The 26,114-nt window shown below is 40.3% G+C and overlaps 1 protein-coding gene across 1 annotated transcript in view; it reads right to left on the bottom strand.

Moving 5' to 3' along the window:
- Positions 1-26,114, bottom strand: part of NEGR1 (neuronal growth regulator 1) — a 325,509-nt gene that overhangs the window by 71,686 nt on the left and 227,709 nt on the right. Inside the window, exons 5-6 of the mRNA XM_087730632.1 lie at positions 23,080-23,200; positions 17,492-17,643 (exon numbers count right to left, since the gene is read on the bottom strand). Coding sequence (XP_087586758.1) covers positions 17,492-17,643; positions 23,080-23,200 — 273 coding nt within the window. The remainder of the gene's footprint in view (positions 1-17,491; positions 17,644-23,079; positions 23,201-26,114) is intronic.

The following is a 26,114-nucleotide window of genomic DNA, read 5'->3' as shown; positions in this document are numbered from 1 at the left end:
TTAATAATAAATCTTTTGGATGGAAACTGTAAGTGGATTGGGTAGAGACATGACCTTAATTTATTCTGTGTCTTTTGCTCACCATTAATATTTTGCAATTACAATTTGAGCTCTTCTACAGGTTTGAGTTATTACACCTTAATTGCCTAGTAATGGTTTATTTTATTTAAATGGTTTGTTCTTTTATTACAGGATGATAAATATTTAATAGCTCAATGTCTATGAGACATTAAAAAAATAAATAATTATCAACTTGAAGTTTGAGACCTGAAATAGACCTGAAATTGCCAGGTAGTTTACTCATTCTGTCCTTCGGCAGTCCTCACTGCTCTACACCTACGTTAGTTTGATAGCAGGAGTTTTTCGATAAATATTCAAATATTTTTAAGCCTGTAGAAACCATGTTAATGACACTTTTTAGTGTACTCTTGTAAAAGAAGTCCAATGAAAGTTAAGTTTTAAGAGCACTCACTGAAAGAGCACCACATATGTTCTTAGCTTGCACACAAAAAAAGTAGTGAGAGGAATTTAAAGTTTTATTTAAAATTCTAATGGAATTTGATTTTCTTATGAAAAATAAAAGAAAGATACTAAAATAACACATTATTTTAACTCTGAAGTCTACTAAAGTTTTTTATTTATTTAATTTTTAAGAAGTTCCAGAATGAATCATCATATTTTAGGTAGGATGAACTATTTTACAGCGTGAAAAAAATTGTTTTAAATTTAATTGGGGGGGAGGATGTGAACCACTAACAAGCAAAAATTATATTTCCATTAAAAACATTCAAAATAATATTTAAAATAAAGGTCACGTATTCAATATTCTTGCCAGTAAGAGTATGCAGTTTCTGTCCCCACTATCACAACAGTTTCACATCTATAACACATTGGTATATGCTCAAGGCTTTACCTTCCACAGGAATGCCTGTAATTTGAGGAAATTAATAAATCAGGGAAATTTATCCTGAACAAAGGGATTTTGGCAAAAGCACCCATTCATATTGCAGTCTACTTTTTGAGTATCACAAAAATATACCTGCTAGTTTAAGCTCCTACCACTAGTACATCTTTGTACTAGTATTTACAAGCACAAAACTATTCAAAAATGAAAAAGTAAAGTGCAACAAATTTCAAGGACCAAAAATAAATTTGAAGAAATGAATAATGACATTTTTCAGATTTGAAAAATAAATTCGAATGATGAAATCTTTACAGAATCTTTCAGAAGGGACCTCAGCACTTGCAGCCTTCAACAGTTCCATGTAACGTGTGGCTGAAGAAACTCCTGCAAAGCAAGTCTAAGAGAAAAATGTAAAACAAACCACGCAAAGGGTCCCTTACATCAGGATAGCGAAAAGTATTCGTACATTAATTGCAAAGAAAATATGGTTATGGGTAGTTCGGAGATGGTGAAGGTTATGTGTAGAGAGAAGCTAAGAAAAGGCAAAGAACACCAAAACCAGGCAGAAATATTTTGTTCTATGGTGAGTCCCACGCCCGCCCTGGGTGCGTAGGGCTGTCTGCAGTCTTCTGAATGACCTCTGAATGTGGAAGAGACGCATAACAGGAAATACATTACTGAAGAGAGAGGTGATGCTCTGGATTTAAAGAAAAGGGAAAGGAACCAGCAGCTGCTGGTCAGCAAGGAGCTCTGCTTTTCTGCCGAAATGCCACAGAGATCAAAATGGTCTGGCCACACTGGTGTTAGGGACACACTACTTACTCTATGTAAAGCCACTTAAGGATGTTGTTTTTTTTTTTCCAAAGAAGCTGAGGCTCCTTCAGATGCAGAGAAAGATTTCTAAAGCATTGCATTTCTAGCCTAGGGACACCCATTGCAGTTTATGAAATATAACAATAACTTCCACAAATGAAGAAAATCTCAGACAGCACTTTTGCATTCTAAGAAGATACATCAATAGGGCTCATTTGATGTCAAATCGAAAAGCGTTTCTCTCAGCACTGTGTATCCAGTTACAAGACACTGCTAAGTATTATCAAAAATAAAACATAATAAAAGGCACAACCAATTTGCCATCTCTGTTGAGGAACGGCATTTATGAAGTCTTCCACATGGTTTACAATTTTTTTCCTATAACTTGTATTAGAAAAGCACTATTGAGGATATGCTTTATGAAATTTCCTTCCCCTGCACACTTGAAGCATCTCAATTTCTCAATGAGCAGCTGCAGCCAGACCCACAGCGGACTGTCTGCCAAAAAGGAAAAGAAGCCGCCGTTGTTTTAACCACGATCAGTTAAAGGAAATTTTTTGAAAGCTTCCTGTTTTACTCTAACCTGTCCCTGTCTTGCCTGACAACCCATTTCAACTCGTATGTTGTGGTTTGCCCATCAATCCATAAATGTAAGCATCTGCCATGGTCCCCTCTATGTGACACACAGGCTCTTTGCAAAGCAAAGAGCACACCTAAATGTCGAGGGATGATCAATCAGTGCGTAGTAATCTGTCATGGAGATTCTCACAAAAGAAAAAGCCTTAAAATAAATTGCATGTTTTTTAATTAAAATGACCGGAGGGAAAGGAATAGCTCTATTTATGAAAGAGAAAAAAAGATTTTAGGAGTTTTCTGAAATTGATCTCTAAATGCTTAATCAACCCTTCCTAGCCTGTTGCTCTTCTAAACCAAGTTTATAGAACAGCACTGCATAACCGAATTGCAAAATGGACAAAGAAACAAAAAAGACAGACAACCCAATTGTCAGGGGTGCTACACTGAATATGACCTTCTGTTGATGTCAAAGGTCTAATGAGGCTGCTAATGAGTCTGCGCCTTTCCTGGTGCCATGTCACCTGTGTGCTGTCCGTGCCTTAGGCAACAAAATCAGGTTGAAGCAAATAGAGAAACCTATTGAATTTCTGTTTCCTGTCAACATTTTAATTACATCTATATCACAAAAGTTACATGAAATACAATGTTTTTATTTAGTTGTTCAAGTTATAGTATTATAAAGGATAAACAATATTTGCTCATTAGTCTTTATTTCCTATTTCAGATTTTTCCAGAGAAAACTGCTGCTTTAACGATTTTTACAGCTGCTGAGACCATAACAAAATGAAGAGAAAGTGACAAAGTAGTCCGCATCCTTTTAGCTTGGTCTTTCATTCATATGTATAAATAGGAAGCTCATGAATAATGTAGACCTAGAAATCTGTTAGCATTTTTGCTGTTCAGAAACATATGATTAGCATTGCTCTGACTCCCAATAATTATATTCGTGTTCTCAGAGGTCATTCTTTAAATCTGCACAACTGTCACTGTATTTCTGGAAGTAAATAAGGGAAAATATACATTAGACATGCAATACGACGCATGCCATTGCACTACCTCCTTCCTGTGTGTATAGTGGTATGCCTGCAACTGCTAATACTTTTAAACAAATGCTTTTGCCAGCTTCATGATAATAGGAAGGTTTGTTAATTTTCTCCCACTTCTGAATATGCACAACTCCAATAAAAACAGTCTGGATGCAGGGGAATCTTCCCAGAAACACCTTCCTCTCCTACACAGCCCTGCAACCCAGTTAAACCCTCTGCCAGCACCAGCATGTTTTCATTCATCCCACACAAGGCTGGAGTATATCATTAAGCCATGCTTTGGCTTCTCTTGGAAAAACCAAGTGACATATAAAAATGCTCCTGCTTGCTGGCTGACTGCACCTTACCCAGATGTTGAAAAGAGGTAGACTTGTTTTTTTCTGGCATGCAGTGGAAGCTATGTACAATCTATAGGCGAGACAGCTGACCTCAATATTTAAGACCTTTGATCAATATGCCCGGCAGCATTTGCTCTGACACATGCACATTTGATCTGGGCCATATAAAAGATTTGTGGGTTAGAAACACTATAAAATATTGTGCTCTGTAACTAGCAAGAGTAATTCTATTTTTTCCCCCAGTTTTTTCCATGGGATATCTTGCCACACTAAATTATACTTATATGATAAAGCTGTTTTTTTTGGTTTGGTTTGGTTTGTTTTTTTTTCAATAAAGCTCTGCACATGCAGAAATGCCAGTTACACCATTCTGGTGCAGTCAGAGGTATTGCTTAGCCATACATGTACTAAAATTGCATCATGTGTTTATGCTTTTGCTAACATGAATAGTTCATTTCACTGGAACAGAGCACGATTTCTAAATAAATATTATTAAGCTGGGGTCAGACAGGGAGTCCACCTGTAAGGATGCAAGTCCTGGTACACAAGAACCACATTTCTGCCCGTTCTCCTCTTGCTGACTCAGAGCAGTGACCTGGGGCCGGGACCTCCATGTCCCATAGGCACACAGAGCAGCCTTGGGCTAAGGAAAAGTCCCCACAGCAGCAGGCAGCTGAGCAACTCATCATCCTGATTATCAGAAAACAGGAAAACAGGGGAATCTGCCTGAGTTACAACAGAGCAGCAACTTGGACACAAGGAGCTCACTGGGAAGAGTTCGTACTAACTTCAGGTACCTAACTAAATTGCTGATGTTTGTAGAATCATAGAATTGTTACTGTTGGAAAAGACCCTTAAGATCATCGAGTCCAACCATTAACCTATCGCTGCCAAGTCCACCACTAAACCATGTCCTCAAGCACAACATCTACCCGTCTTTTAAATACCTTCAGGGATGGAGACTAGTCGATATATAGGCCAATAGATAGTACCTGTGCAATGAGGGTCCATTACGCCCTGGTTCAGCCCTTAAGAGATGCTCCCCCTGACCAAGGGGATCCTGGGTTCCTGACCTAACCACCTTCAGGTTTGCCTCCCCTAGGGTTTCCCAGATGAAAGTCTTCTCCTGCTACTTGCAGCTCTGGAAATACAGGCATAGACAACTATTTCCAGAACAAAAGTCTCATTCTCATTTACAGACATTCTTGCCTAATCTGTGCATTACTACTGTGTTTAGAGTAAACACCCCCGTCTCTGCAATCCTTGTACGTATATAACACATACCTAGAAGAACTAGATGCTGTTCAACTGCTCTGATATTTGCTTTCACTGGCACAGCCATTTGTGAATAAGTTATTTAATAATTCCTGCATAATTACAGTTCTACTGATCCCTGATGAACTGAAATCCACAGACAATGCCTATCAAATGAATCATTACAAATCTTTATGAATTACACGGTGAAATGTGCCAATGTCATGACGAAATTCATAAAATGTCTACAATTTCTGTAAAAGGAGACTTAATTAAGCTGGAGTTATGGCTGCACATCTCTATCCAGAATTTAAGAAGGAGCACATTATAAGATTTGACTTCAAACTTTCCAAGAGAAATAGAGAGCCACATAATGCTACAAGTCAGAGAAAAAAAGACACGAATACGGTGGTGAACATTAATGTAGAGTATTCCAGTTACAAATGAGTCATAGAGAAGTACAACTGTTTTTCATTTGGTACTAGAAAATAGGTAGAACATGAGTCGAACAGTGCCTGGCTTAATCTATAGAACAAGTCATCGTGTAAACACTCAGAGGAAGGAAATGCATTTATTGCCTGGGGAGCTATTAAAAGCTGAGATCAAGGAACAGAAGTCTGATGCAAATAGCCTACAAGAAAACAGAGGATCCAAGCACACACTTCAATGGTTTAAAATAAACAACATGGCCTTCTCAAAGGATTCACTTATCATCTCCCGCAAGGGATTTAGATATATCAGACTGTGAGAGCTGTTGTCAGACACGATAACTTTTTCCTGGTCAAGGTAGTGAAATTTAAAATATTAGATTACCTGTTATTTATATATCAGGATCCTGCCTCAGAAGATTACACCCAAAACAAGGACAACTCTCTGCCAAGGTCAGAGGTAGACTTGCTTTTCTGCTGCTGCTTCTAATACAAAATCAGCACAACCCATTAAGCTAAGTGTCATGCTACAGCTTAGATTCTCATTGCACAGATGAACTATTAGCATATTAGAAACATCCTATTAGCATGCAAAACCTAAACATATTATTTCTGTAAATGTAAGTATCTCCTCCATTCTTTTGGATACCAAATCCAACTAAACCTTCCCGAGATAACCCTGGACTGGTCCCAACTCCTCTGGCAGTCCCTCTGCAGCACCAAGGATGCCTGCACCAACCTGCGCTACATCATCCTTTCACTGCTTTAATAACACACAAAACAAACTGGCTACTTCTAATGTATTGAATATGAAATAAATCTTCGGCTGCAAAAAAGACAAACAGGACTTATTTTCTTAAATGCAAACCAATAAAAATCACCTTAAAGAAACCTAGAAATGTGAGTAGTTGGAAAGAGTGCATTAGGTAGAGTTACACCCAGGCTAATTGTTTTCATTAATACCGACGACATACCACACTTGTTAAACAGGATAATAAAATCAAACCAGCACTAAATCCCTGGGTGAAATTGGGTTTTGTTTAGCTTTGCAGTAAGGTGCTCATTGGAACAGCGGAAAGGGAATTGTACTTAAGAGCTGCATCTTCTTTTTTGACTTTTTTTTGTGTGGAGCAGACCTGAGGCTTTCGGTTCATTTCTTTAGCACTGAGGACAAATCCTTTTGATAAACTCACTAAGCTTCATTGCTGAAATCATTTTGGTTGCTTGCCCCACCGCTGTCTATTGAAGACTGTTGCAGAACCCAGCTGTTCTAAGGGTAAGAAATCCTTCTCTCTCAGCCTGGATTTATGCATGACAAATTCGTACCCATGCAATTTTTGGACCAGCTTCATCCCTTAGCCTAAGCAGTTATTTTCCCAAGCAGCACTTTATTGCACTGATTTACGTGTAGAAACAACCTTCTCTCAGCCTTTGCTTTGCTCAACCAGTATTGCTCAAATGTTTATTCAAGGACAATTTCCTTTCACTCTGTCGTCATGTACAGCATCACAGCCAGGCACCAGTTCCAAAACCCTGGGCAAACTGAGCAAAAATTAAGAGTTGTTAGCAGCTCTGTAACGAGCTCCAGCCACAGCTCCTTCCTGCTCCGCTGTGCTGGGGTGGCTGCAGCTCAGGATGGCATCAGACCAAGGACACAAGGTCAGACACACCACGTTCCTCCTCACTCCCCTCCTTCCAAAATGACAGTGTCAGTAACTACAGATGTGCTAAAAGAGAATATGTGAAAGTATTTTTATGTTCAAGAAAAGTCCCTGGCACTCTGGGAAAAACTTTTTATAGCTGGGGAGTGATGGTTCCAGTCCCTAGACCAGGAATTTTATTTAAAGTAAAGGAAATTTTGTAGGGTATTTTATATAACAAAGACCATAAAGAGCTGAACTACCTTTCTCACTTGTGTTGACACTTGCATGTCCTGGGCATGATGATCTATCTGCTCAGGTTGCACAATGAACTGTGGAACAATATTTACAGAGCCCACAAGCAGTTTCATTGACTGCTGGCTGAGAGTAAATGCTGAAAGGTCAAGAATAAGCCTTTCATTTGCAAACAATTATACAATATACTGCTCTGATAATAGCAGGAATCTATTTTTTAAACTCAACTCTAGGTTAAGAAGGAACTTGAAGAAAATGAAGAAATGCACCTTGCTGAAGAAGATTAAGAACTGCATACAACCACCTTTAGCTGGAAAATCATAGCTTCAAAAACATTAAAGTCTCTTTTCGTTTAGATAAGACATTGTTGGATCCTTACTTCAAAGTTAGGTTCTCCAACCTGACAGACATTTTCTCATATACTTGCAGCACTGTGGAAAGCTCAGAAACAGCATTAGGAAAGAAAAGGGGCTGGTACCAGATGTACATTTTATTGGCTAAATAAATAAAAGCTGTACATCACTGCTATATTGTGATGTGCCTTCGTTTACAATGTGGTTACTTCATGAGATTTGTTGCTTTCTCCCTCACATCCCCAATAATTTAAAATGAAATGTTTTGATCTTTCTCTTGGAATAGTATTTTAACTGAGTAAATTAACAGAATTTAAATGATCAAGTTCTCAGGCTTGTATTTTAGCTTTGAATAAAGTTTGTGAAATCTAAATACTGCATAGTCTAAAAATGTGAATATCTTTTTCCAGGTCAATTTATAAGAGAAGGTCTATAACAGTAACAGCATCTTACTGCACAGTAAAATTCAGATTACTGTTGTTGATGCTTCATAGCAGAACATTTTAAAGTCAAGGAATCAGCTTTGTTACTTGTGATAATATGTTTGGAAAAAAAGTATGTTTCTGAAAAATTCATCATAGGTCTTTTTCACTAAGTATTTCTCATATTACAAGCAATATCTAAGCATCTGATGCCAATGTTTTTTGTCTGAGATTTGGAAAAGCCCTGAGAAGACTAAGCTTTTCTACTCAATTTATTATTTAAAAACCAGTCAAAATCTCAACATATAAACCTGCAGGTGGAAATATGGATATCATTAATTTAGTTCTCTATTTTAGATGCTTATTGAAATACCTCAGCATTTTGTTACTTATACGATTCAGTACAGAGGTTAATTAGTGTTTATAGTGTGGGCTCACTGAAAAAGCTCACAGTTTTAAATGTCTGAATCTATTTTTAGCTTTCTTGCAGCAAAAAAAGGATTTTTTTTTCTTTCTAATTTTCTTCAGTTCACAAACTGTTCTGGCACTTAGGAACGTATAGCAGCTCTCAGGAAAATGTAAATAGAAGCTGTGGAGATCATCTCTATCTCTGTTTTTTTTTAGTAATCTCTAAATTAGAGGACACTTGACACGATAGAAGCACACATGTTTTTCAGATAAACATTGTTTGGTTTCAAGCAACTGCTTTTGTTAAATAACCTAGAATTTATTTGGTAAAGTATCTCAGTCATGGCATTTTCCAACCTGTCAGACTATTCACTTAAATACTGAAGTCTTGGGTTTAAAATCTGTTCTATGATTTTCATGAAAATTCTTGATATCCTTGATCAATAGCTAATTCCTTTTCAAAGCCCCATGAGCTTTGGTCTCAACAACTTGTTATGAAAATAAGTTCTACACTTAATAATATTTTAATGAAGAAGTGCTTTGCATTAAGTTTAAAATTTGCCACTGATTAGTGTAAGTGAAAGCTCTCTTGGGCTTGTTTTATGAGAAAACTTGCTAATACACCTTCTCTAGACTAGCCAATATTTCAATAAGCCTCTTTTACTTTAGAAGCTAGCCAGTAATCATCTTTAATCTCTTTACATGGAAATTTTTTTCATCCTTTGTTTCCTATCAACCTTTTATGAACCTCCCCCCCATTCTGCAAAATTTTTGAGGCCAAGTCTGGAGTCTGTATTCCAGATTGAGTTGTAAAATATATTTATATCATTACATTATAGCACTTCTAGTTTTCATTCCATTTGTTACTCACGGTATTCTTTGGATTTTCAATTTTTCTAAAAAGTTAATTTACTTCAAGGTTTTCTACCTCTTGAAAAGAAACACAAGTTCAAGAAGAGCTCTGACCATCAGTGCTCCTCATCCTGGTCAGGGCATGGGCAGCCGCTGCCTTCAGCAGCGCACTGTAAATAAGTTCCACAGATGACCTCAAATGTTTTAATTATCATAAGTAACTGATACCTAAGATGAACATTTAGACATGCTTCGACCTCTCTCATTTATCCAGTTCAGTACGAATATGTGTCTAACATTGTTAGCTGTGGTTGTAATTGCACAATTTGAGAATATAAACACAAATGTAACAAAACATAATATAAAGGCAACTTCGGTAAGGATCCATAGCAAAGATCACTGGGGGTTTTGTTTGGGTTTTTTTCCCCTCAAACACAGATACACCCTCAGGCTTTTAAAGTTTCTTCTAAATGTGAAGGAGAAACACGTTATTGGCCTTGCTCAGATGGGTTATTTCTACCTCGTCCCATCTCAGTCACTTATTGTATAATTCAGAATAAAGCTCAAGCTGGAAAATGGATTTAGAGAAAATTTCTCCTTAGCTCTCAGAAATTGTTACTTGGAGCAGCAGTTGGCACCCATATGGAAGGATCTCAAACCCAACATCTAACAGAATTATTATGACTTACATAAATGGAGGATTTGGCCATTTATCTTATTCTGTATGAATATATGAATTTAAGGTGCTGAGTTTTTAACTCTGCTGGCTCCTTGTCTCAGCAATATCTTAGGAAATTAGTCCCCCAGGTATACTTGTGATGTAAAGAAAACTCTGTTTTACTTGTGTGCTGTTCAGCTGCATTGTACGTCTGCATTTCACCCTGTGCGAGAATGGGTAGAGAAGACAGGTTTTTACCTTGCCTGTGAATCCCATTGGGGATGGTTAAAAGTTTTCAGAGCTGTTTTCCATTGGAAACTTGATCACTTAATTAAAATGTCCTGGATGAATACACCTTGATCTTTGAGAAAGGTCCCCAAGGAACTGACTCCCAGATTTATAACCCTGCCTTCTCTGAATTTCAACACGCTGATCAGGGGCTGGGTGTCCGCCCCAGTCTCCATCCCCAGGACAGGTCCTTTCCATGATAGATCACCTCTCCTGTAGCAGCTGGTCCTATTAGACCAACTTGGACATGGTAAACAAAACCAAGGACTTAGATCAGAAGACCCACCAGTGAAGAAAGAGCACACACAGGGGAAAAAAAAAAAGAAAGCAAAATCACCTTCAGTCTGTAACAAAGAGGTACGTCACAGACGTTATGAGTTTCCAGATGGGACAATGCATCATGCAAAGATTTGGCTTGGCTTTATAAAGGGTATACCATGAAACCCTACAGGTGTGGACCTGGATGTCCCTTGCAGCAGGTCAGAAGCCATAAGAAAGCAGGACGGCTCAGATGTGTGACCACCCCTTTACAAATTGTTTGAAAATTCCCAGAATGGATTGCAAATCTGCTTCTTGTCCATCACCCCTCCTGAGACATGGAAGAAGAGATCTTCCCTGCACGCTCAGCAGGAGCTGGATAAGCAGATCATCCAGGGGCAGGACTGGATGGGATGCCCCCAATGAAAAATCAGGTCCATGCAGCAGTTCTCTGCACAGTGATGTCTACAAGAGACTTTGGGCTTGTTTCAAACCTTGTTAAATCAATAAATGTCTTTTCACTGACTGCAGCATCTTTGAAATGGCTCCTAACGAGTACAGGAATTTTCATTTTAATTTTTATATTTATATAGATATACCTATATAATTTTCTTTTTTTGTGCAGACCAGCCCACCTGGCTGCGACATAACATAGGACTATACACAATTAAGTTTGATTTGCTTTGCAGGCCAGTATTTGAGATATAAAACAGTAAAATTTTTCTTAAGTAATTGGACAACAGCTGAAACTGTGGACACAAAGGGAATGTCCCTGAAGAATAAATTTCTTTCTAGAAATGTCAAATTTGGTAGGTCAGGCAAAGCTATCAAGCTAAAACTTAGCAGAAATCTGTCACATATCCAAACACACTAAAATACGATTTCTCAGTCAATAAAATGAAACTGTTGAGTTTAACAATGACACCAAACTATATGAACAGAAGACGACCCAAAGTCTTTGCACAATAACTAAAAGCGAAATTACTGATAATAAGGACAACCTGCAGCAGTGCCAGCCTTGCAGGGCCTGCACACAGCCTGGATGGTATGGGACAACTCCCATGGGAGGTCTGGAGGTCCATACCAGGGAGAGGTGATCACGGCCAGTGATGCAGCCCAGACCTTGTCTGCATCAGAAGAATATTATTCCAGGCAGAATAACAAATGCTCATCCTGAAGGAGCTCTTGGGCTGCAGCTGGGGCCATGCACTGCGCGCGGGGGGAGCGCATCAAACCGAGTGCCTCACAGATGGACCTGCTGCACCGCTAACCCAACCAGTGCAGCCGCTGCCACTGGACCCCTGCAGCACAGCTGCATTGCACGGTCCCTTTGCTCTAAATACGGCTCCAGAGTGGCTGAGTTTGAGAAGTTCACATCCCAGCTCCCAGATGTGTTTGGGGAAAAAAAAAGAAAAAAGAAAAAAAAAAAGGAAAAGAAACTAAAGCTTACTAAAGCTGGAGGAATAAGGACATACACAAACCTTTAAGAGTTAAGAAGAGTCACTTCAGGAATATGACTGCAGCCCAGGCATCAGACAACGTTAAGTTACCATTGCAAAATGGTGATGGAAGGGTACCTGTCCCAGAAGCAAGCTTGGCCCCCCGTCACTACTACTATTGATGGTGGTAGTGCAAACACATGTGTTTATCAGTACATAAAGTTACTAATTTTGGATCATTCCTTGCTCATTTCAGGAGAGGCTTTTATGAACTTGGAGACAACTATTTTGTCAAGGCACTGCCTTTCTCTCCCTCTGCTCAGATCTCATTTCTTCTTACTCCTGAGAAGCCCTCTTTCTCTTCTTCCCATGGTGACTATGACAGGTGGAAACAGGCTTCAGCTGCAGTAAGAAAATGTCTGGTTTAAATACGAAGGAAGAGTTGCTAATGCAAGAAAGAAACATGGCTACAACCTGACCATGATGACTCACTATGGACTGAAGGGAGCAGGTCCAACAGCTGCCAAGAACAACTACTGGCATCATGAGCCTGTCCTCCATCAGATGACTGAGATGATCTCTGAAGTCCCCTTAAGCCTAGTTTTTCTTTGATTTTCATGACTTGGCACAGCAGAAAATGACCCCGGAAAATGGTTGCCTGTCCCCTTATTTAGAAGATGTGTCATAGCAAGGCCATTATACCACTCTGCAGATACCCTCTATACCTCTGGGTCCAGTAGACGTAGCCAACACTACACCAATTATACACAGTGCCACTGAGGAACATGCATATTATTACACATTATGTGCAATTTACAATGAGTTAATTTAAATTTTTGGAAGATTTTTTTTTGTTTTGCATTTCAGACACAAAACCCAATGTATTAAAAATATTAATACTGAGGTTTAATTGGGAATCTTTATGTAGGAAGGAGGACACAATGCAATCAACACGTATAAATTGAGGGCACGGTCTGGAGCTTCTTAGCATGTAGAAATGTTTGAGACAAGATTATAAGCATGTTGCATTAACCATAAGTTCACAGTTGGATGCTTATTCAATAAAATAGTTCTGTTTAGCTGCAGCAATTAAATTAACACAGAAAATACTGCCACATCTCTCACACCTTTCTATGCTCCTTCTCCTTCCAAATGTCACTACTGACATTTTCTGCAGCTCTTCACGATTATTTACGGTTTTGAATAATTACTGACAATATGTCTAAGATTTCTCTATAACTCTGAACGTCAGTAACACCTGTGGATCATATAACTAGCCATTTAAAGGAACTAATTTCTTTGGCAGCTGTTAGTAATGGACATGGATGCTTCCTCTGTATTGCAAGTTTTCTTAAGAAAGGCACCACTTACCAGACAAGTTATTTATAGCATTCCTAAAAATACTAGGGAATGCATAGGAGGTGCTCTTTAGAAAATAAAAATAATACTTAAGAAAAATTCTTAAGAATTTTACTTAAGAATAAACACACACATATCTACTACAGAAGAAATAATTATTTTCATCTTCTGCGAGGTGATGGCTTACATGAATCCATACTTTTGTGGATCGCATATCTTCAGGGGACATACAGAGATCACACATGTAGCAGTGAATTTAATGCTTCTATGAACAGCCTTTTAAGTAGATTTATAGTTTCTATATAGATGTATAGATTAAATCTACATGAAGATTAAAAATGCAGGATTTCAACAAACACTCAGTTTCTTGCCCTAATTTAAAAAGTGCTCAGGCAGAAGAGAGAGGAAATGAGGACAGGCTTGCAGAGGCATGGGGTTGGTGTTGCACCCCTGACCAAGCCAGGATACTAAAATGATGCACCCTACAACCTGACTTATACAGCGTGGATCTCCAGTGTCACAGAACAGAGCTGAGACCTGTGCCTGGCCCAGGATCTTCAGCAGCTCATCAAGGGCTTGTGGTGGCAGCATCTCACCCCACATCCCACTGAGGGGAGCAGGGGCTGAGCAACAGCTCCACCTTTATCCTCATCCATGAAAGGTAGGAAAAACCTTCTGCCATGACTCAGCTTTGATAAGAGAAAGTAAGAAACCCACTATCAGCTGTGGCTCCTGGCCAGGAGAGCACAAGAACAGGAGACATCTCAGTAAGTACGTTACTGCTTTAGCAGCAATAGAGAACATCTCAGTTTTGTCTGCTTGAGAAAAATGATTGAATAAACCTACCTCAGTGCCAGTGGTTAATGATAACTCCCTCCCCTCGCAATGGCCTTGCAAATTTCTGTGTAAGAAAATACCTTTTGTCTTGAATTAAGATTGCATTAATTTAAAAGCAAAATCTGCGTAATTAAAAAAGGGCTATTCCATTCCCTGTTGGCTCCTCGCCCCTGTAGATGGAACCTCTTACCCTCGGTACACACTGTAACGCCTCATCTCTTGGGTTTAATGAATCAGCAAATCCATGCTTTATTTACAGGAAAGGACTACATTCTTCCTCTTCTTAAGTACCAGAAATTCTGGGAAAAGCCAGCATAGGCAGTGTTAAACATCTGATCAATTAGGCCCATAGATGGCAGGATGGGACTGTCCAACAAACACTCCTCATGCGGGTGCTCTGGGAGAATCACGGACTTCATATGCTTATCCACAAAAAACAACACATTTGGATGATACAGAGGACTTAGCCATGAATAATTAGCAAATTGCCATTCATTATTAATTTATTGGAACTACTGCTTCTCTGTATTTTTCCCGCAAGGCTCAGTCTTTCTATTTTACAGCTGCTGAATTTATTATTAATAGCTAGATCTTAGACATGGCCAACAAGTCTTCAGTTAGGGATATGATAAATTTCATTATGTTTGCAGGACCTGGGATGTTATTCTGCAAACTGATCTGGCTATCTGTCCCCGGGACAAACGTGGGTCTGGGTGACCTTCTGCTGGGTGTCCCCAGCTCACAGCAGCAGTGGGGTTGTCCTCTGTTCTCTGGCCATGGGTGAGCAGCCATACCCCAGACAAGTTCTCCTCCTGCCCTATCCATCCCACAGGCACTGTTAGGTACAGCTCCATTAATCTACCATCTCCACTCAGTCCCTGTCCACAGCCACACAAAGTCAGCTTTTACCTTGTCTTGACATCCCTTCACCCACTTTATGACTTTCTATTAGCTCAAGGTTGCCTTTATGGATCACAGAGAACCAGAGCCTTCTTGGTAATAGAAGAAATAATCCTTTTTTTGGTATCCTTGAGTTTTATATCTGCATAGGATGCAGACACCAATAACAGAGAATATGATTAGCTCTGTCCCTGAGAAAGGCTCCCAGCTGTGCACAGCTACAATGTCATTTATATATTACATGGGGATGTGCAAAGAAAGAAAATACAAATTTTGTAACTCTGCCATAAACAGTTTTCTTAAAAAAAGCCCCAACAGCAGACAGAAACAGCCAATTAGCAATTACTTAGTGATATTGGGCAAAGTGCCAATACCTAACAGCGGAGGTGTGCAGGCTTCCACGCTCAGGATTTGAAGAGCTCTCGCTATAGCTGCACATTGTGACAGCGTTTTGATAAAAACCCATGTGTCTTTGCACACCCGTTGTGGTTTCACACAGGAACGCAGCAGGGCGTGCAGCGGGGCTCACGAATCACGGCCATTACTGGCAGCTGTGCTAATGATGCTATTCCAACCGCTCTGCATCTCAGACTGTATTGCACCAATGCAATTAACAGTTTAAAATACATGCTGAAATAAGACATCAACGTCTAATTTTTAACATTTGTCAAGTAACATGATGACCAAATTATACTTAACCCTGTATTTGACTATTGAGTGTTACAACCAACCATTAACTGCTGATACTTCCCCCACACATACCTGAACAAGCACATATGTATAGCTATCATTGCCAACGAAATAAAATGTAAGTAGCGTTTCACAAGAGAAAATCATCTCTGAAGGATTAAGGAGTCCATACTTAATAAGTTACTACCCTGTAACTTTATTATTAATATTTTTTTTAAGTGATACTCTTTCTAGATAACATTAATGCAAACTATGAGCAAAGAAAAAGCTCCACCAAGTGATCCTCATTCCCAACTGAAATCTAGATCACCACCTTTTGGAAACCTCTCCTTGTTTTGACTAGATTAAAAAAATCATAGTATAAAATAAGACATTTCATCTTGGTCTTTCAGTCAAACCTCTGAGTTAACATCACCCCCATACGTCATTCCACGAGGTCAGGATCAGACCCAGATTTCAGTATTTTCTCTCAGACTGTTCTGCTTCACACATCCCACCTCTTTCATGATGGAGAACACCTATTTTTATGATTTGTAACAATGTACTTGGTATTTATAAGACATTTTCAACCTCTGCATCTCAAAGCGCTTTTTAAGGGTGGGTACATGGTACCTCAACAATTTAAAACTGATAAAATCCTGGCAGCAACTAAGAGACAGATTCAGCTGTGCTCTTTTCAAAATTAAACCAAACCTTCATTGTACCTTCTCTGAATTGCAAATACACCAAATACTATCTGCTTCTGGCATAAATATTCCTTTGTTTTCACTTATTGCATTTCCTGTTTAAAATAAGTGTAACGTTGTTTCCACTTTGTTAATAATTTCTCAAATATTAAATAAAATGGCAGCAAAGGCTTCATGATATTTTCTGCTTATTACGTCTCTTCTGCAGTAATTTAGAATATCTTGACAATACATATCATATAGGACGGATATTCAGAAGGACGTTTCATGGCTAGAAGGCAATAACCCTAGGATTTAAGCAACTGAAAATCTACATTTTCACTCAATAAGGAATATCTTTATGTAGAGAAAAGCAGGTAGGATATATTCTAAGTTTTGTCTTTCAGTTTTATCACTATGAGAACAGATTAGCACTGAAGTTCAACTATGAACATCTTTGGATGCCACTAACAGATGGCTAGATATTCAGCAAATGTGAAATACTACAAATTCACAGATAAAAATACCTTTCAAGCAGGACATTTGAGACCCATTTTAGGTAACCTTCATGCTAAAAATCTCAATGCTTTGCCTTTTGCTTTGTCTTTTCCAAAACATTTAACTTCAAGTCCTCCACGACCTTTCTGTTCCAGAGGCCAACAACTGACAAACCAACCTGTGAGCAGGGCTCTGGCACACCCAGTTATTCAGCTCAGTATTTTCCTTGAAACTAGCTGAAAAAGTTTTAAACTTTTTTTACAGTGGTACCTTAGTGATCTGTTATTGCTATTCTGAGCAGAAAGATTTTGTCATGCTGATCCTGTCTCTATACCACCATGGCGGGTTGGGTTTAGTTGTGGTTTTTTTGTAGATTCATAACTCTCATTGATGCCCCCAAAATGTGCCATCACTTTCAGAATAGAAACCCTTCTGCAGCATGGAATAAATAACAAGGTGCATTATTTCCCAGTACTGAGAAATGCGATGGTATTCATATGCCTTGTGAAGAAACCAGGGGAAAAAAGCATACTACTATTTTTTGGCTTTTGAGTCCATGTATGTGGAAACAAACAACCATGAACATTCGCCACACATCCACATTACTTACGGTTGAGAGGCAGGCTGGCATTGGTCGTCCCTAGCTTGTTGGCAGCGACACATGTATAGTTGCCAAAATGTTCTTCTGTCACATTGGTAACAGTAAGAAGTGATCTTGTACTATAATTTTTAATAGTAATTCCTTGTTGACCATTGATCAGTCTAGAAAGCAAAAAGAAAATTTCTGTAACTCATATACCATAAGCAATTTCTTTCTTTTTCTTTTTTTTTTTTTTCTTTTTTTACAGACATAACTGGTAGCACCGTAAGTTGTTTGCAAGCTGCCGATGTAGTCTGTTAAGCAAAATTATCATAGCAGCAGATTGGAGAGGCCATGGACAGCACTGGAGCTGTGAGGTGTTGAGGGGAACAGTTTCTGCCTGTGTGTCCTACAGTCAAAAGAAAATAAAGACTGATGCCCATGGCCCTGCCTGCCTGGCCATAGGATAGGATACAAACTCTCAGATGGAGAGCTTAGATTTTTAAATTGGGCAAACCTAACTAAAAATTTAAATATCCTATGTGGGGCAGAAATGTATTATGGCAAGTCTTTCAGAGAGTGTTTTTTCAGGCTCTGGAGATTGTTTGTGTCCTTACACACCTCCAGCTGATGGCAGATGAGGATTAGGTAGCCTGAAATGCGACTACATAGGATTGTGACCGCAGTTTATTTTACAGGCCTCTACAGCTACTAATTAGACTTCCAATTAGCAAAGATGTGCTACAGCAGCACTCCATCCTGAGACAGCAACCTGAACAGAAACCAGGTAATGAAGCATAGGAACAAGGCAAACCAGGGCTCTTTTCCCCCGGCTCTGTTTCCCTGGCTTTGAGCTTCCCACCCCAAATTTCATACAAACTGCAGGTCTTTTGATATTGCTTCCAAAGCCATGTCATAAGCACTGCTGTTGCACTGGGGCAAAGAAAGATGACCAATTTAAAATGTTGTTGTTGTAGGTAAACCATGTCTGATCAAACAAGGAGATGAGAAGGGTAACGGTGTTATTAAAATACTAGTCACAGTTGTGTACTCATAATTCCTTATATTTCACATAAGAAGCAGAGTTCCAGATTAAGTATACAATTTTTGTTTGATATATTGTAAGATATAATCATATATCCTGGGAATGAATGCAATCTTTTAGCATTCTGTCTAAAAACATTTCAAGCCTATCATTAATTGCACTTCTGCATATTGTGAATTGAATACTTCTCATTGTTACATGACTGCCTCTGCTCCCATTTAATCACTATATGCTGCTGCACATACAAGGGGTTTCTTTTCCCTGTGCAGTTTGTGTTGCTGTAAAGGACTTTGGTCTGCTCTGTGCAGCCCGTCGTCAGGGAGAGGACATAGCACATCCCATGGACACGTGGTTTTGCGAGAAACATGAAAAAATGGGATTGAAATGCCTGGTTTGGGGTGAACACTACAGTTAGAAGATTCATCTTTTCTCCAAACTTGTGAAAGAAGTTTGTCCTTTCAACCTATGCATGTGCTTCTGCACATGGATGTTCTCCTTCTAAAACTGCCAGTGTCTGTCCCTCCTCTTTCTGCCTCTCCTGCAGAAAAACCCAAGAGCTTCCTCTGCTCCAAAACACACCCTGCTATGTTGCTCCTGTGCCAGCACACTGTGGCTCATAGCCAGTGACAGTGTTGTCAGCATGGCAGCAACAGACGCCGTGCACGTGGTGCTCGGGGAGGCAGAGCAGGCAGGCGCCCAGCAGCACACCCCAGTTACTCGCTCCAGCCCCAGGCCAGATGCTTACTAGGGATGCCCCTTCCCCAGCAGGGAGGGCACGAGCTGCAGTCACAGCCACTATCCCTTCCCACTGCCTTTTGGGGTTTGAACCCCCCCCATCTCCTCTCCCACCCCTCTCCCAGGGGACCTTGGGGTATCAGAGTGATAGCTCTACTTCCACCTATGGCTTATTCCTACCAGCTCTTTCCAAGCCACCTCCACCCTTTTGGCCCATAACTGCAGTTTGAACTACAACATCTCTATTTTACAGCTGTAAGGTTTAACTCTTTTTTTTTTTTGTCTGGAAAACAATGGGGTGTTGGGATTTCTGCTGTCCCCATGCCCCGTCAAAGGTGACATTTGTATCAAAAAATTAACTGCATCTGCTTGATGTGATCTGCTGCCTTCCCCAGGCTGCCAACAGGACGAGCGCTGTGGGTGCCAGCTCAGACCCCTTCCCCTCCTCCTCTCACCCTCCTTCCTCTCCCACCACTCCTGCCAGCACAGTTTGGATGGCGCCACCTTCCCTCCACATCCCTGCTAGGAAGTGGCTGACACGGGGGGGCCAGAACTGGAAGTGGAGTAAATGGAATCGGATAGATATGCTTGTCAATAAGCCACATAATTAACGGACCGAGGAGTCGGCATTAGTTAGCATAAACTCAGCAGTTTTGAGGATTTCCATTAGCAGTTGTAAGAACTAGATGCTTTTACTTTTAAATTAATTACTCCTGTGTGCTGCTCTGCTTAGCTTATTGACTGAACACGGCATTTATTACCTGTCTGGGTTTTACCAAGTTACTTCTCAGGCTAGAACGGCATTTTAAGTTGTGTGCAGCCACCCTACACATTTCTTGAACTAACTGCTTTGTACCACTAGTTATAAAGGGAAAAGTGATCTCCTTTTTATTCCAGAGATTATGCCTACACATCCAAACAAGATCATGCATCAGTGCCAGACCTGAGGGGGACATACCTTTGGTTTCATATTTTAATACCTTCACGTTATTATAATATATTAAGCCATTATAATGAGTTTTGTTATCTCAAATATAAGTCTTGTTTGCTTTGTCAAGGATAAGGGCATTAATATTTTTAGATAGGTGACTTTTGGGCTTCTTCCCTGTGGCTGTTTAATGTTTGACATCTAATTTCTGCGTACCCCTATAACATAACTGAACAGTTGTGAATTTCAGAAACTGGAAGTCAGCACAGTGAAGCCATTCCCCTGTCTGCAGGGAATCCTTGTACAGTTTTAGAAGCCACACACTTTTATAATTTTAAGGTGCTTTTACTAACTTTTCCCCCAAATTTCCAGTCCTCTCCCAGCTCACCCCACCCTCCCTGTCTTGGGGTACCCTTGGCTCAGGGTCTGCACAGCCACCTGACAGCTCCCGCATAGAGTTCAAGGCACCGCTTTTGACAGATAAAGTCCTCTCCTCACCTTTCCCCAGCTACAAGAGGAGAGCGGAGGTGTTCATCCTGCCCACTCCCTGCCCTGGAAAGCAACACAGCCTCCTGTGGGCTGCAGCTCTCGGGCTTTGGGCTCCCCACCTTGAGCTTGGCCAGGATAGAATATTGCAAAGCACGCTTGTGTGCCAGTGCTTATGGAAAGTTAATGAACAGCAACTCTTGTGAGCTTGGTGATTAGGCAGAATTAATCCTGCAAGCTCTCTGCCTCAAAGGCCAGTAGTTTTAACTGGATGTAGTCTGTGACTGCTTTTATGTTTAGTTTTAATGGCTATTTTATGATGAGATGATCCCTAGAGTCTGGAAACTGTGGGTTTGGGTTTACATTATTCTAAGTAACAACAACACAGTTTACAGATCCAAAAGGCTTGTTTCAGACACTGAACATATACTTGGGGTTTCAGATCTAACTCCAACTGTTTGTTTATTCAAAGATTCATCCAGAGTCACAAAAAAAAAAAAAAAAGGTCCCAGTCCAAGACTGATGAAAATGGGATTCTCTCTACTCTATTTGCAGAAAATACAGCAGGGTGTGCACTCCCAGTATATAAATTTAGTCTTGTAGTATATCTGCAAATTATCTGCATGATAATGTACATGCTACTCTGAACTACCTATGAAAACTGACTCTTTTCAGTTTTGCATTAAAACGACTGAGCTGTCCAAGGCTCAATCTGTGCTGGCTTTCCGTCATCCAGAGGTAAAGGGGATATACTGGAGAAAAAAGCAATGTGTATGTATTTTCCTCTTTGCTGCAAGTAGTGGAGTTTCAGAGATTCCCAGCACCTTTGTAGTCATAAATGTCTAGCATATCTGTCAACAACAGTTTAACAAAAAAGGATGGACCATTAGATTTAACGTAATATTTGAGCAGTAAGACACAATAGGACAGTACATTTCTTGCTGATTATAGCAAGCCTCAGGTGATATACCAACTGAAACAGAAAACAGAAGGCACAACTCTGGCATCCTGAAATGCTCTGCTTAGTCTTTCTTGCTGCTGCCATGGCACTGAATATGCTCATGAACAAAGGAATTGGTCAATGTTATAAATAGAAAGGTGATTATCGCGCTCGAAATGGCTAATTGAATCCAGAGTGCTAAAACCTGCGCTACAATACTTTCTACATAAAATATGTTTCTGCTGCAACTCCCCCCAAACTTGCGTACAATATAATATGCATCTTTGGAAATAGGATGCAAATGAATTTCGCCAACAGAAGAAAAACATTTACTGTTATATATAGTAAAGATCGATTATATTGTTTTAGAGAATGCTTTAGGATATGGTCAAAGTGCAATAGTTATGACTGCTCTGAAAACTCACGGAGGAAGATGAGCATCTATTGCTCCTAAAGGGGAGCAGCTGGCCAGTGAGAAATGAGCTGACAGATGGCTTTCTATGAAAAATGGTCATTAATATTCTCATGTCAACTCCCAGGTTTAGTGTGATGTTTGAGCTGAGAAATCCAGCACTTGGAAGCCAGGAAATTCCAGAAGCTAGAAGGTGCATATGGACAGTCACTTACAAGGGACAATATCCACTTGCTTTTCCACCAATATGTAAACTTAACAGAAACAAGCTGTTGGATAATCTAAGAGCTGTAAAACAAAATTTCCTATTCAAAAAGAAAAATACCTGTTTAATGAGTGGCTTTTTAAAATAAGCATGACTCTGCAGAGATGCCTGCTATCATTACGGAGCACTAATGACCTGAAAGTGAAGCTGACTGTAAACAAAACCAAAGCACACGGTCAATTTTTAGGGTTTAAGCAGAGAGTGCTCCCCTGACGCCCTCTCGGGTGCTGTGAAGTGCAGCAGCTCTACTCGAGTCTGTGTACTATAAACCTGTGTTCTAATGTAATGGCACGACTGGGTGAAAATCTGTACACATTAAAGTTTGTTTGAAAGTCTTGTTCATCAACCAACCTTCCCACCCCCAAAACCCTCAGCAGGAAACCTATGAAGATGAATTTTAAAAAAATAGAAGATCCTTTTAGTAGACTTTTTCAGTGTCTTTCTGGTTATTATACTTAAAAGGCTGTAAATACTAAAGCATCTCTAAATGTTAAGCTCATTATTGGAATTATCACTATCCCAGCCGAGCCACGGACAGCCTGATTACACCTCACTTCTGAGCACAGAAACTACGACCACCAGGAAATGAAGAAACTCCCCCAAAAGCTGTGCGGAACGGCTGTTGGTAGCCGACACCTCCAAGCACCCACTGTTTAAACCTCGGCATTAATTTCAGGACAGCCTGCTGGACTTGTCATCACTGGCGACAAACCCAGCCTGGCGGTCTCCTCTCTCTTCCACCCGGGTCCCCGTGGGTGGGCAGCATCCCCAGCAGCACAAGGGGGTCGGCGAGTGCCAGCTACTTACTTCCTCTCTCCTTTGTACCACTCAAAGACCGGGGCAGGAACTCCTGCACCTTCGCACCGTATCAGTCCGTTCCCTCCAAGCACCACACCGCTGGATTTAAGTTCCTGAATTGTGGGGGCAACTGAAAAAAAAGAATTGTAAAATGGATATTTGCATCTAGATATGCAGATTGTTTAACGCCACTTCTCTTCAGCACGCTTTACGTTACTTTCAGCCTGGTGCATGTTTTCCAGCTTGATTCACATTCAGTCACGTTTTCTTCCAGCAGAGTAAAAATTATCCCACACAGCAGATTTTGATACAGATCTGTGTATCTGGTGTAAAAAACATAACTGAGACATGAAGAAATATCAATCCCATACTCAAAAAGCTGTTTTTCCAACTCAGTTACTCAACATAAAGTATAACTATTTATAAGCTTTAGTGTCATACAAGATGCATTTAAAACCTGAAAATCGGAAAAAAGCACATGAAGCCCCAGCACTGGTGCTGGCTGAGAGGCTCTGGGGTCCTGCTGGGCTCAGCTGAGGGGAATCTCCACAGCTGGAGAGGGGTACGGCAGTGTCGGGGGTGCAGGGTCCAAAGCAAAGAGAACATGGCCAGCATCACTTATCTTCTGCATCATGTCTTCTGCAAATGACCCATAAACTGCATAGGCTCAAATGGCCTTTGAGATCTTGTTTTGCATATTAAAAGAACAAACTTACCTTCACAATTATGAGCCAACTGTAAATACCATATAACAGCATGACTTTTCCAGTATTACACCAGAAATAGAGTTGTTTCAGTAAATATATTTTGTCTTTTTAAATAGTAAACATTGTAAATAGCAATAAACATTTTAAGCTTAGAACTACAGATACAAATAAAGATAAAAAGTGATTGTCAGTTTTTCCAGTTGCCAGTGAAAGGCAACCATAAGCTGAAAATAAAACACAACAAATTCCTCAGGAAAGAGGTTATCAAAGGAAAGGCTAAACAACAACTGCCTTCTCCCTGGAATTTCTTTTACTTTTTCTGTTTTTAAACAATAATTTATGTGCATCATAAAAATGCTATAAAAAACAAAACACAGAACTTATAAATAAAAATCTGTTTATTTTTTTCCCAAGCAGTTTTCCAGATGTTGCTTTAAGGTGTTTATGTACATGTAAAATGCTGACTGCCTCTCATCTGCTTCTTTCACCATCTCACCCATCACTCAGCGTGCCATGTTAAGAGACGATAATCTTTTATGGGAACCAGCCACACTAAAGAAGCATCAGACATATGAAAGAGCAGAGTGACAGCTAGGTTGCCTGCATGGGTGGGTCAGCTCCATCACACATCTCATCACACACCTGTCCTTCACCAACACCATCAACGGCTGCTTTTCCAGATGTGTAGGATATCACACAGGAATCCAGTTGTCACAGCCCAGGGAAAGCAAATGTGCAGTCTTAGCACTTACATACAAGTCTTGATGTTTAACAAAACCATGTGAGGATGTTTCAGGTGGGATTAAACAGAGAACTGGTTCTCTCTCGCCCATCACTCATGTCCTACCCCGAGTCAGGCAGGCAGACAGACTACAGTTTCCCCACAGGTGGCAAACACACCGTCTGCCTTCAACTTTCTCTTCCCAATGATTACATCAAACCAATCGATAAATTCATTAACTTTCAACCGGTAACATTAAAATTCCAAGTGGATAATAGAATCATAGAATCATAGAATCGTCAAGGTTGGAAAAGACCCTTAAGATCATCAAGTCCAACCGTTAAATAAATGTATAACCAATTTTCATGACTACTTCTTCGTCATCTGCAGAGGAAAAAAAATCAGATTTTTTTTTGTTTCTCCGTAAAAACAACAGGGACATATAAAGCTTATTCCTTCTTGAGAAATGAAGCAGTTTGTGCAGCCAAGACTTAAAAAATAACTTTGAGTGAGACCTATCACATGAAGAGCTGTGAACCAGTTACATTTTGCCTCTGCTCCTACAGGACTGTGTGGCACCAGCAAAGGTCGTGAATCAGCTTGTGCTTCAGAAGTGTTCAGATTGTGCAAGATGAACCATACAAAAGCATCACCTGGATGATGGAAGAAAATGAACGTCTATTGCACGGGTACGCGGTCAACGGAGGTTGCTGAAAGCTGGACTATGACCGGGAGGAGGTCTAGCTCTCACACATGGTTTCCACCCACCCTGGGACTGGGGACTGCCTGCCAGCATTTCCACTGCTTCCTTCAAGTTGTACAAAAGATGTGAACCGTGCAACATAACCCCTAGGACATTTCTCCACCATTAGTTCATGTGTGACCATGGCTGGGGAGCACCACCCTGAGCAGGGAGGTCCCGGGGCTCCTGGCTGCAGGGCACAGAGCCCAGACCCCTGGCGTTCAGAGAAATACCAGCTTGCTTCCCCATTTACCCGTGCCTGTCTGACATTGTGGTTCTGAATTGCTGGGGAGACCTGGTCCCCCCACCTGCCCAAAGTGGGGCCAGCCTGACCCAGGTGGTCCCAATGGACCCCTCCATCCTGAGGTTTCAAAGCTCCAGGGATATCCACAGCCTGCCTGGATGGCAACGCACCAGCACTTACTTATCCACACGGTTACAGGTACGTACCTTGCTGCAGTTTTAAACCATTACTTATTTTTTCCCTGGTGATACGAAGAGCAGGACTAAATTTCTTATCAAAGAAAACTTTTACACATTTAAAGACTTGTGCGCTCATTCTCTCAGTCCTCCTTTATCTAAACAAACTCAACCTAAAAGTAACTCAATTCTATCTCTCATTTCAGATATCACATTTCCCCAAAAATGTGCTTGTTTTTTGTGGTGTTTGGAAGTCCTCCAGTTCACCCACACTTTGCATGAGTGAGTGTGCCCAACACAAGATGCAGTACTACCATGGAGATGCTGCCAAGTGGAACAGGGAGGTTGCTCTGCATGGTCTGCACGTGATGCTTTCCTACACATGATGACATCCTGCCATTGCTGACTTAACTTGGCGTTTCTTCCTGCATTGCCCCTTGGGATTGCTGTGGCA

The sequence above is a fragment of the Nipponia nippon genome, unplaced genomic scaffold (assembly GCF_047370975.1).
Source record: "Nipponia nippon isolate SJK-2023a ecotype South Korea unplaced genomic scaffold, ASM4737097v1 scaffold_5, whole genome shotgun sequence".
Taxonomy (NCBI): domain Eukaryota; kingdom Metazoa; phylum Chordata; class Aves; order Pelecaniformes; family Threskiornithidae; genus Nipponia; species Nipponia nippon.
The sequence above is the reverse complement of the archived record's forward strand: the minus strand, read 5'-3'. Positions and strand labels throughout refer to the sequence as shown.